The 12,906-nt window shown below is 37.7% G+C and overlaps 1 protein-coding gene across 1 annotated transcript in view; it reads left to right on the top strand.

Annotated features, from left to right (window-relative positions):
* The window catches only part of MGAT4D (MGAT4 family member D), a gene marked incomplete at both ends in the record, with an annotated part of 46,693 nt that overhangs the window by 10,874 nt on the left and 22,913 nt on the right, over positions 1-12,906 (top strand). The window contains 3 exons of the mRNA XM_080796343.1: positions 5,058-5,216; positions 7,504-7,641; positions 10,771-10,904. Of these exons, the coding sequence (XP_080652469.1) occupies positions 5,058-5,216; positions 7,504-7,641; positions 10,771-10,904 (431 nt within the window). The remainder of the gene's footprint in view (positions 1-5,057; positions 5,217-7,503; positions 7,642-10,770; positions 10,905-12,906) is intronic.

Here is a 12,906-nt window from a genome sequence, read left to right as displayed (position 1 = left end):
AATTTCCCTTTCTATATTTTCATTGTTAGTGTGTAAGAAAGCAACTGATTTCTCTGCATTGATTTTGTATCCTGCCACGTTACTGAATTGCTGTATGAGTTCTAGTAGTTTGTGCGTGGAGTCTTTTGGGTTTTCCATATAGAGTATCATGTCACCTGTGAAGAGAGAGAGTTTGACTTCTTCTTTGCCAATTTGAATACCTTTTATTTCTTTTTGTTGTCTGATTGCTGTTGCTAAGACTTCTAGTACTATGTTGAACAGCAGTGGCGAGAGTGGTCCTTGTCGTGTTCTTGATCTCAAAGGGAAGGCTGTCAGTTTTTCCCCCATTGAGGATGATATTCGCGTGGGTTTTTCATAGATAGATTTTATGAAGTTGAGGAATGTTCCCCTCTATCCCTATACTTTGAAGGGTTTTAATCAGGAACGGTTGCTGTATCTTGTCAAATGTTTTTTCTATATCAACTGAGAGGACCATTCTCTCTTCTCTTACTGATTTGTTCTCTCACATTGATTTGCAAATGTTGAGCCACCCTTGAATCCCAGGGATAAATCCCACCTGGTCATGGTGGATTATCTTTTTAATGTACTGTTGAATCCTATTAGCTAGCATCTTGTGGAGAATCTTGGCATCCATATTCATCAGGGATATTGGTCTGAAATTCTCCTTTTTGGTGGGGTCTTTGCCTGGTTTGGGGATCAGAGTAATGCTGGCTTCGTAGAAAGAGTCTGGAAGTTTACCTTCTGTTTCTATTTTTTGAAACAACTTCAGGAGAATAGGTATTATTTCTTCTTTGAATGTTTGGTAGAATTCTCCAGGGAATCCGTCAGGTCCTGGGCTCTTGTTTTCTTGGGAGGTTTTTGATCACTGCTTCAGTCTTGTTACTAGATATTGGTCTATTCAGGCTGTCAATTTCTTCCTGATTCAGTTTTGGAAGTTTATAGGTTTCCAGGAATGCATCCATTTCATCTAGGTTGCTTAACTTACTGGCATATAACTGTTGATAATTATTTCTGATGATTGTTTCTATTTCCTTGGTGTTAGTTGTGATCTCTCCCCTTTTCACTCTCTGGAACAGAGTAGAGAGCCCAGATATGGACCTGCAACTCTATGGTTAAATAATCTTCGACAAAGCAGGAAAAAATATACAGTGGAGAAAAGACAGTCTCTTCCATAAATGGTGCTGGGAAAATTGGACAGCTATGTGTAGAAGAATGAAACTCAAACATTCTCTTACACCATACACAAAGACAAACTTGAAATGGATAAAAGACCTCAGTGTGAGGCAGGAATCCATCAAAATCCTGGAGGAGAACATAGGCAGTAACCTCTTTGACATCGGCCAAGGCATTTCGTTCAAGACATGTCTCTAAAAGCAAAGGAAACAAAAGCGAAAATGAACTTTTGGGACTTCATCAAGATCAAAAGCTTCTGCACAGCAAAGGAAACAGTCAACAAAACAAAGAGGCAACCCACAAAATTGGAGAAGATGTTCGCAAATGACACTACAGACAAAGGGCTGATATCCAAGATCTATAAAGAACTCCTCAAACTCAACACCCAAAACACAGATAATCACATCAAAAAATGGGCAGAAGACATGAACAGACATTTCTCCAAAGAAGACATGCAAATGGCCAACAGACACATGAAAAAATGTTCATCATCATTAGCCCTCAGGGAGATTGAAATCAAAACCACATTGAGATACCACCTTAGCACCAGTTAGAATGGCCAAAATCAACAAGACAGTAAGCAACGTGTGTTGGAGAGGATGTGGAGAAAGGGGAACCCTCTTACACTGTTGGTGGGAATGCAAGTTGGTGCAGTCACTTTGGAAAACAGTGTGGAGATTCCTTAAGAAATTAAAAATAGAGTTACCCTATGACCCTGTCATTGCACTACTGGGTATTTACCCCAAAGATACTGATGTAGTGAAAAGAAGGGCCATCTGTACCCCAATGTTCATAGCAGCAATGGCCACAGTTGTCAAACTGTGGAAAGAACCATGATGCCCTTCAACAGATGAATGGATAAAGAAGATATGGTCCAGACACACAATGCCTCCATCAGAAAGGATGAATACCCAACTTTGGTATCAACATGGACGGGACTAGAAGAGATTATGCTGAGTGAAATAAGTCAAGTAGAGAGAGTTAAGTATCATATGGTTTCACTTACTTATGGAGCATAAGGAATAACACGGAGGACATTGGGAGATGGAGAGGAGAAGTGAGTTGGGGGAAATCAGAGGGGGAGATGAACCATGAGAGACTGTGGACTCTGAGAAAGAAACTGAGGGTTTTGGAGGGGAAGGGGGGTTGGGTGAGCCTCGTGGTGAGTATTAAGGAGGGCACGTATTGTATGGAGCACTGGGTGTGGTGAATAAACAATGAATCTTGGAACACTGAAAAAAAAATAAAATTAAATTAAAAAAAAACCCAACTACATCTTAACTAGCTTATTGTGGTGATTGTTTCATAACATATGCAAATATCAACTCATTGGCACACCAGAAACTAATATGTCAACCAAATGTCAATTAAAAAATAAGTAAATGAAACTCCACAAATGCAAAACCAAAACAACAACAACAAATATGTACTGTAGAGTGGGCTGCAAAATTTGCACATATTTTGAAGAAACATCAAATTTCATGACTGTGGGGGGGCTATTTCAGGTTCTGCCTCCACCCGCATCCCTTTTATTCAAATTTACCACAATTCGAGGTTTTTTTTAGAAAAAAGGTTTAAGAAACACTGGTGTGTAGGGGAGTGTTCAGGCTCTTTAACGAGCTTCTCGGAAAGATCAGCAGAACCAGATTCCTCTTTTAACTTCTGAATTTTCCCCTGTTGTCCCTGAAATAATGGAGAGCTTCTGGGTGTGTAGCACCATGTTTTTGAAAACCTCCTTGCCTTTCCCTCAGCAGTGCTCCAAACAACACCTGTCCTTGCTTCCCTTCACTTTTGAACTCACACTCCTCCCAACCCCCACTCCCACTGTTCTCCCCTCAGGCAGCACATCCTCCAAATTCCTCCTCTGACCTCCTGCTCTTCCCTCCCAAGCTATCTGGATCCCATCCTCTGGGCACACTATTCTCACTAGAAGTCAGGGCTTGTGGCCTTGTTTCATCGTGCCCATATTTCCCTCATGGGGACACCTTTCATTTCGTTCCCCTAGAAGGGCCATTTTCAACTGCCCACTTGGACTTTCTTTCAGAAGGGAAGAGAGTCATCTCAATGGTGAGATGGGTTCTCTGGGCCACACCGACAGGGAGGCAGGATGGCTTCCTTGAAAAGACAACTCGGGCCATCTCTGGGCTCTTTCGCTCATAAAAGTTCTTATGGACTCCCTCCAAGAAGGGCCAGCTCTCTCCACTTTTTTCCTCCAAAATAGTAAGCACACGTGGCAAGTCATCCCTTTTGTGGCTATGGCTTCACTGTGGTCCACTTGCTCTTTCAGTAATGGGCTGGGAGTGAGTTAACTTGGGCAGGGAAACAGGACATCCCACTGCGCTTGGCAATATAGCCATTGTCAGACAGCCCCAGATAAAACTGACAGCTTCTGTTTGGGGCTAGTGTTATCTATGTATTCCTAGTGAGTTAAAACCCAAGGAGAAGGAAATCTGTAACATCTGAAATATCACAGGGATTTAAATGACCAGTTAAGTTAGTTCTACCAATTAGTCTATAAACTTCCGGAAGGCAAGACTACTATATCTTTCTTTATTGTTGTACTTCCCTCAGCACAGAGTATTTGGCAGATAAAAGGTGCAGAATTCTTTTTTTTTTTTTAAGATTTTATTAATTTATTTAACAGACAGATCACAAGTAGGCAGAGAGGCAGGCAGAGAGAGAAGGGAGGAAGCAGGCTCCCCGCTGAGCAGAGAGCCTGATGCGGGGCTCGATCCCAGGACGCTGGGATCATGACCTGAGCCGAAGGCAGCGGCTTTAACCCACTGAGCCACCCAGGCGTCCCAAGGTGCAGAATTCTTTTATCTGTTAATTTTTTTCTGATTATAGAAGCAATGTAACATTCTAGAACAAAAGAATTCTGTAAAAATAGGAAATAAAAAGCGATCCAACAAACTAAAGATTATATATTAACAAAATATAAACTTGTATGCTTACTCTTTTTTACTATCTGTATATGTGTTGTTTTACAAAAAAGAAAAGATTTTATACATAGTTTTTTTTAAAACAATTTTTTGCAACATTAAATATTCTTCTCTAAGCTGATTTTCATAGCTGTATGGTATTACACTGGCAAATGAATAAAAAGTAGCCCTTTGATAAATATTTGTGAGACATTTGTCAAAGCGTTGTGTGTGTGTGTGTGTGTGTGTGTGTGTGTGTGCTTTGCCACATGGCTTATGTGCATTACTGTATCACTTCTTCCCAACTCTGGGACAGCGATTTTTATGTATCCATTTATACATGAAGGAGGCTAACAAACATAAAATAGCTTGTCCAAGGTCACACGAGTATTGAGTGGTGAAACTGGGATTCAGTTACACTTGATTTAAAACGAGAGCCTCTGTAACTTTTAAAAGGATATTCTGTAATTTATTTAGCATATATCCATTGTTAAGCATTTAGGTTGTTTCTGATTTTCTTATAGTGATTAGTAATGCTGCTGGCTATGTTAGACATCCTTAGAGCCAAATCTGGGTATATATTTTTGGTTTTGTTCTTCAAATAAATTCTTAAAAGTGAATTTTTGGTCTCAATTGATTTTTCTCTCTAATTACAAATCTAGTGTGTGCACAAAATGGAAAATTTGGAAAATATAAAAAAGCACAAAGTAATAAAGCAAAAACCATTTATAATAATATCACCTTCCAGACAGTACTGTTTTAACATCTCACTCTTTCTCTAGCTGCTTCTTATGTCTATCATATACACACATTTATATTAAGCTATGTACATGCATATGTACACACAAATATAGTGTTATAGTACACTGAAGTGTATATCTTACATTTTTGTTATATGTTATAGAAAATGGTATGATATCGTTGCTATGTATATAAATATATACACATATGTTTTCCTTGCAGGTAATCAATTAATTAATTGTAGAAACCATATTTTGGAGTTTAAGGAAAAAATGCTACGTTTAAAAAACAAAACTGAAAGAAATCGCCAAGAGCTGATCAAAGCCTTGAGTAAAATGAAGTATGAAATGACACAGAGAAAAAATATGTCCATAAACTTAGGTTTGTGTTGCTTTTGTTTTTACGTGTGGTGGTTTGTTTGTTGGTTTTGTGTTTTGTGTTTGGGAATTAAGATTTTGTGCTTTCTGATTTTAGGACACTTTTCCCCAACAAATATAGCTAAATTAGTACTTATTCTTTTATTGTGAGACATAAAAAAAATCAGGTAAGAGATATCACTGATATACTTCCTCTCCTCTGTAGCTCAGAAATGGTCTTCTGTGTTTTCCGTGTGACTTGCACCACCATCGTGACCCATGACTAGATGGGCCAGAACCCTGAGTGTCCCTTTGACTCCTGCCCCTCCCCCCCACCTCCTCTCGCATATGCCCATTTCAGTCAGTTCACAATCCTGAGTATCTCACAAGTCTGTCTACATTTTCCCATCACCATCTCTGCTAGTCAAGCCTCCTTCATGCCTCATCTGAATGACTGCTAACATACTTCTCTGTTTTTTCTCTTTCCCCAGAATTGTCCCCGCCTATTTCCACTGTAACCAAAGGGAAGGTTCACTGTCCTGTGTAACATCCTGCAGTGGCTCCCATTTCTCCAGGATAAAAAGTCCTGCCTCTGTTTCCCCTTTTGTAGTCAGGTAGTCCTCACTCTTAATCCCTTGCAACCACTAATCTAAGGGAAACTTAGATTAGAGTTTTCCCTTTCTCAGGATGCCATACGAGTGGAATCATACAGTATGCAATCCTTGGAGACTGACTTCTTTCACTTAGCAAAGAGTCATTGAAGTTGTTATGTGACCAAATTTTTATTGCCTTTATATTGCTGAGTAAACTATGATTACATGGATGTACAGTGGATACAGTTTGTTTATCCTTTTACCAACTGAAAGACAGTTAGGTGGTTTTCATTTTTTTGGCAATTACAAATACACGTTGCTGTAAACATTCATATACAGGTTTTTTGTGAAGAAAATTTTATTAAAAATTTTTTTTCTTAAAAAAATTTCCTTAAAAAATACATATATGTTATCCTGAATACATATCAAATGGATATGTGATTTGGAAATGTTTTCTCCCAATCTTGGCTAGTCTTTTCATTCTCCTCACAGTGCCCTTCAGAAAGCAAACATTTTTAATTGTGAAGTTCAATTTATCAATTTTTCTTTTTATAAAATTTTAAAAATAATATATTATAATATATGTATATATAATAATATATACATATTATATATGTATTTATATAATATATATAAATATATATTATATATTATAATATATATTTTTATAATATATATTTTTATATATAACGTTTTTATATAATGTTTTTATCTTTAAGAACACTTTACCTTCTTCAGGGTCATGGAGATTTTCTTTTATGTGTTTTTTAATTTTATACTTTCAGATTTTAAATTTAGGTCTATGAAACTTTTGAATTGATTTTTATAAATGGTGTGAAGTACTGGTCAAGATTCAGTCTTTTTCATATGAATGTCCAAGTATTCTAGCACCATTTGTCAAAAAGCCTGTCCTTTCTGCATTGAATTGCCTTTGCACCTTTTCCAGAAATCAATTGATGATATTTATGTAGATCTATTTCTGGATTTTCTATTCTGTTCCATCGGTCTATGTATCTTTTTTTTTTTTTAATTTTTATTTATTTTTTTAAAGATTTTATTTGTTTATTTGACAGACAGAGATCACAAGTAGGCAGAGAGAGAGAGCTGGGGAAACAGGCTCCCCACTGAGCAGAGAGCCCGATGTGGGGCTCAATCCCAGGACCCTGGGATCATGATCTGAGCTGAAGGCAGAGGCTTTAACCCACTGAGCTACCCAGGCGCCCCCTATCTTTTTTTAATGTAATATCACACTGTCTTGATTACCATATTATGTATTATGAATTAAATAGGGTGAGTCTTCTAATTTTGTTCTTCTTTTTCAAAATTTTAGAGGTATATTCAAATGAATGGTATAAGTAGAATCATTAAATGTTGAGCTATGAAACAATGTTTAGAGATACAAACTATAATGTGATATTAATCAAAATAGCAGATTAGATCAATTATAGCATGTTTTAGTTACACTTCATTCGGAACTGAGAGTTCTGTTAGTCTCTGGTTATGTAGCTCATAGTGCTAGACTTAAATATTACTTTTTAAATAAATGTGAATCAATAATATTTGAACTATCTTTTGTAGCCATATGATTTTAATAATTCACATTTAATTGTATGTCTCATATACTGAATATTAAATCTGTTTATCTCATTATGAAAAATTGTACCAGAGAAAAATCCCTATGGTCATGTACTTAGAAACCCTATTTTTTCTTTCTTTCAGTTGACAAGAAAATGAATACATTGGGTAAGAGTGAAACAGCATCTAATACATTTGAAATCCTAAAGTTCTTTTTTCCCCATCTAAGGAAAGCAGGCAGAATTTATCCTGATGTAATCATTGGCAAAGAGAAAACAGGTGGTAAGCAAACTTAGAATTAGAAAATCAAATACAGATATTTTGATCTTTGCAGACATGTTTTTAAGTTTTGTTGTTTGTTTTTTTATTTAATGTTTTAAAGATTTTATTATTTGTTTATTTATTTGAGAGAGAGAGAGAGCATGAGAGGGGGGAGGGCAGAGGGAGAAGCAGACCCCCTGCTGAGCAGGGAGACTGATGTGGAGTTCCAAGCTTGGAATTGAGCTTGGAGCTCAATCCCAGGACTCCAGGATCATGACCTAAGCTGAACGCAGTCGCTCAACCAGCTGAGCCATCCAGGCGTCCATGTTTATTTGATTTTTAAAATAAGCTCCATGCCCAATGTGGAGCTTGAACTAAGAATCCTGAGATCAACAGTTGAATGCTCTACCGACTGAGCCAGCCAGGTGCCCCTTAAGCTTTTTTTGAACGCTTCTCTAATTATTATTGTGCTTGCTTTTAAGTTTTAAAATGTAATCCGTTAATACAATGCTCTGATATATAGGCCACCAGCCTATGTGGCATTAATTTGGACTGCCAGCAATCAGTATTTTGTGCCAGCAACCTGGCACAAAAAAATAGTTCAACAGGTATTTAGACTTGAATTCAAATTCAGTTTGAATACAGATGTTTCGAATAGAGGTCATTGTAAGTCACATATACATTTGACTTATATTAAGCATCTGCTAAGTACAGGGCAACTCTCGTCTCCCTTGGTTTTGATCAGTTCATTCCTTTTTTTTTTTTTTTTTTTAAAGATTTTATTTATTTGACAGAGATCACAAGTAGGCAGAGAGAGAGAGGAAGGGAAGCAGGCTCCCTGCTGAGCAGAGAGCCCGATGCGGGGCTCGATCCCAGAACCCTGAGATCATGACCTGAGCCAAAGGCAGAGGCTTTAACCCACTGAGCCACCCAGGCGCCCCATGATCAGTTCATTCTTATCTGGTAATCTTCCTATTTCCCCATCTTTCTGGTGACCAAGGTCAGCAAAAACTTTACAGAAGAGGTGATGTTTGAGCCGATCCTTAAAGCATGAATTTAACTTCAACAGGTATAAAAGAAGAGACAAAGCATTTAAGTTAGAAGCAGGGATTTTAGTGCGAGTCCCACAGACCTTGTTTATTTTAATGAGCCAGTCACTCTAGGCCAGAGGCTGCAAATTGCAGCCCACCGGCCAAACCTGCCAGTTGACAGTAAGATCTGGTTGGAGCCTCGTCAGTGTTCATTCTTACTTGTCTGTGGCTGTTCTTGTGCTGCCGCGGCAGAATGGAGTAGTTGTGATAAAGACTGTATGGCCCGAGAGCCAAAGGTGTTTACTGTCTGGTGCTTTACCGAAGCAGCTTACTGACCTCTGATCTATGTGGTTCCTAGGGAATGAGTAGTGTTGTTCCATAGCACATGCCTCTGCCAAGCCTGCTGTGCTGAGATGGGGGTGCCCGCGTGTCCTTTAGCATCTGAATTCTCCCTGTGTTCCATAGACTGACTTACTGTGCTTGCTTTTTTTGTTTTCTCTCATTGTCTCATTTGACCCTCACAACCCACTACAGTAAGACCTATGATTATGTCTATTTTACACCTAAGAAAATTGAGGTTTAGAGATATTAAGGTCCTTCCTGGGATCACACTTGAGTCTTTAACTGTGTCAGATTCCGTCTTGGGAGTATTTTGAATGTGGCGTGTGTGTGTGCATAGACATGCATACATGTGTGTGAATATATGAGAAAGTGTGTGCTACCCCAATGCTATAGGTAACCGGAGGAGGAGAGGAAAGACATAGGGAAAAAACCCCAGTATACAGACACTATAAAATACAAGATACCAAGAACACAGTAAGATACGAGATACCAAGAATAAACGTAGCCCTAAATAAACATCAGCCAAGATAAGCAGAAGCTCATGCCAGAGTGAAAGGAAGGAGGGAGAGATGTTTGTAATCGGGAAGAACAGCAGAACTCGTTAAGGGGTTTGGGGATGTTGAGGTAACTCAGTTAGCAGAATTGTGTTAAATCCTGGATAATTTTCTAATTCCCATCTATTTCCTGATTTCCATCTATGCTGTATATATTGATCTTCCTTTTGAGGCCCCTTTGGTGGATTTTCATAGGTTCTTGGGAGGATCAGTTTGTCTATAAACCTTCATTACCAGAGGTAATTTAAAAGGAGATTTTTTTTTCCTGGTAACTAAAAGATCACAGCACATAAAACGTTTGTAAATGCACTGAAGCCTGTAGCAAGGCCTACAGTGGAATCTGTGACCAGTCCTATTTGTTCTATATTCTGAGTATATCTCAAGTAACTTCTGCTCTCTACCCGCTATAGCTGTTCTTTCTGAGCTTTCATTTCTTGCCCAGTGTATTGAAATAGACTTGTAAACTGACTAGAGTCAATACATTCTTCATACCCTCTTCAGAGCTATGTACTAAAATGCACAACGTCATGCTCAACTCTTGCTTAAAGTCCTTTAGTGGATCCTCAGGTCGTATAGAGTGAAGCTAGCTCCTTGCACAATAGATTGTATCTTTCAAATCAGTTTTTGCTACTTCCCCTCCTTTCCAGCAACCCCTACATACTTAGAGTCCCTATGAATAAGCCAAGTGATTAGCACAAGCTGATCGCTGCCTGCAGTGAACCCACCACCTCCTACGGACCACAACTAACTTGTCATGTAAGTCCCTTCCCCAGTACGACTTTTCAGCTTAACTGACAACTTCTTTGTGTAGTCCTCCCATGTCCTCAAGTAACCAGCTTCTACCAGGGGAATCGTGGCGGACAAGACATGGCCTTCATCCTCCTGCATACAATAAACCATCGAGAAGATATTCATATTCAGGAGAATATCTTTATGACCTGAAGATAAACAAAGATTTCTCAACAGGAATCAAAAAAGCACCAGCTTTATATAAAGGACAATCCACAGCTAATCCACAGCTAACAATCCACAGCTAATTGGCATTTGTTCAAGCAGAAAATGAACTTTATGATAAAAATTAATAGTAGTTTGGGTAGTTTTTATAACTTAGTTTTGGACACTACTTTGACCATACAACTAACCCAAATGCAGTAATAAGCATAGCTATTAATGATAAATTGTGTTTTTCTCTATGGTTTGATTCCACACTCCTCTGTCTGCAGTCTCTTTTGCACTAGGTATTTCCACTGTTAACAGAGGAAATCAGAGTTACCTGAAGCAAACACTGAATTCCATTGTCTCCAGGATGACTCCTTCAGAAGAGAAGGACTCCGTGGTGATCGTCTCTGTCGCAGATGTACGTATGAAAAATAAGTGGCTCTCCTCATGCCCAGCCTATGGTCTCCAAATACCCTTCCTCTCTGGTAATTACTGTATTGTTTTGGATTTTTTTTCCTGAAATTTAAAAAAGCTATGCATAGATGTCTTTGTTGGATAGCAGACGATGTATCTAAGACTTGTTTGACACCACTGAGAAGAAATTAAATATGTCAGTCTAAAAAGAAAATATAGTGGTTCCCTGTAGAGAAATAAGATTGCATTGTTAAATATGTCACTAGGAGTCCTGCATACTATATAGTACAAAATTATATTTACAAACAGAACATTAAAATTGAAGCTATAGTAATAAAACCTGCCGGCCCAATAAAAGGTAGGTATATGAATCAAGAGATAATTTATGTTAACTTAAGTAATAATAACACCATGACTATGGAGGGACTCTCTTCTATAACTGAGGGATTATAGACCATTTTAATAGACATTATTTGTAACCTGCATTACATCCTTGTAAAGTAGGTAGAGCTATCCTGATTTTACAGTTGAAGAAACCGGAGTTACTTAGAGAGTTACTTATAGAAAGTAAGTAACTTGTCCAGTAATTAATATAGCAGATTCAAATCTATGTCTGATGGTTCCCAAATTTTCTATCTCACCCTCTAATGCCATGTAAAATTTATATAAAGCACTGTATAAATACAACATAAAACTTTTTGGAGGAGGAGTTTGGGAACTTGTGTTAGATTTAGAATGTGTATATCCTTTGTATCAGAAATCTCAATTCTGGGAAGTTATCCTAAGGAGATAATCAGGCAAGAATTCCACAATAATAAAAATATGGCAGCAGGTACAGTAGTGGAGAACACATACTCTGAATCTAGATCACCAGGGTTCAAATGCCAGCTCCTCCATTTCCTGGCTTGTGAACTTGAACAAGTTCTTTCACCTTTCTATGCTTCACTCTCTTTCTCTGCAAAATAGTGATGATAATATTACTTGTGTCATAGGGTTGTTTTGTCCGTTACATTAGCTATTATATTTAAAGTATTCAGAATGATGCATGGCCCATGGTAAGTGTTCAATAAGTAATTATTTCAAGGATTTTCATTGCATGATTGCTTTATGGAAGCACAGTATTGGAAACTACCAGAAACGTCTCTCAAAAAGAGGCTGACTAAATCCTTGTGTCTACATTGCAATACCCACAATGCAATTGTAACCATGGAAAAAAGAACGAATATTTGTATTCACTGACATAAAATGATGTCCATATCATGTTGTTGAGTGGGAAAAAAATTGTAAAGCATCACACTTAACATGATATTATCTATGTAAAACGTGATAGATGGAAGAAAGGAGGTAAGAAAGATACAGACAGATGAAATGTATTAAAAAAAAAAAAGAGAGACTCTTGGAATAATGATCTCCAAAATATAGATAATGGTTATCTCTGGATGGTAAGAGTAAAAGAGGGATCTTTGTTATCCTTTCTATATATTCTTTTCTTTATTTGAATTTTCTATAATAAACATGTCTTTGAATGCAGAGAAAAACTCAAAAAACAAAACAAGCAATAGAAGGACTGAGAGGAAAATATAAATAAAAGATTAAACAGTCATTCTTGCCAAGTTTAATTTCTTAATATTGAAAGCATATACATAATTTCCAAAATGCTTTGTCACATTTCTGTACGTTACATATTATAATCTTTCTTTCTTTGCTGCTGACACAGTGTACATTGCCTAAAACTTTTAGACCAGTAATAAAATATTAGGGACAAATTTTAGAATGGAATGTAGAATGCTTAAGAACTTTAAGACCTTTAGTCTTTAGTTTAGTAACTAAAGTTACTTTAACTTTAGTACTGTGTTTAAAATATATAAAATAGGGGCGCCTGGGTGGCTCAGTGGGTTAAAGCCTCTGCTTTCAGCTCAGGTCATGATCTCAGGGTCCTGGGATCGAGCCCTGCATTGGACTCTCTGCTAGGCGGGGAGCCTGCTCCCCCCCTAGCTATGGCTATC

The sequence above is a fragment of the Martes martes genome, assembly GCF_963455335.1.
Source record: "Martes martes genome assembly, chromosome: 2".
Taxonomy (NCBI): domain Eukaryota; kingdom Metazoa; phylum Chordata; class Mammalia; order Carnivora; family Mustelidae; genus Martes; species Martes martes.
The sequence above is the reverse complement of the archived record's forward strand: the minus strand, read 5'-3'. Positions and strand labels throughout refer to the sequence as shown.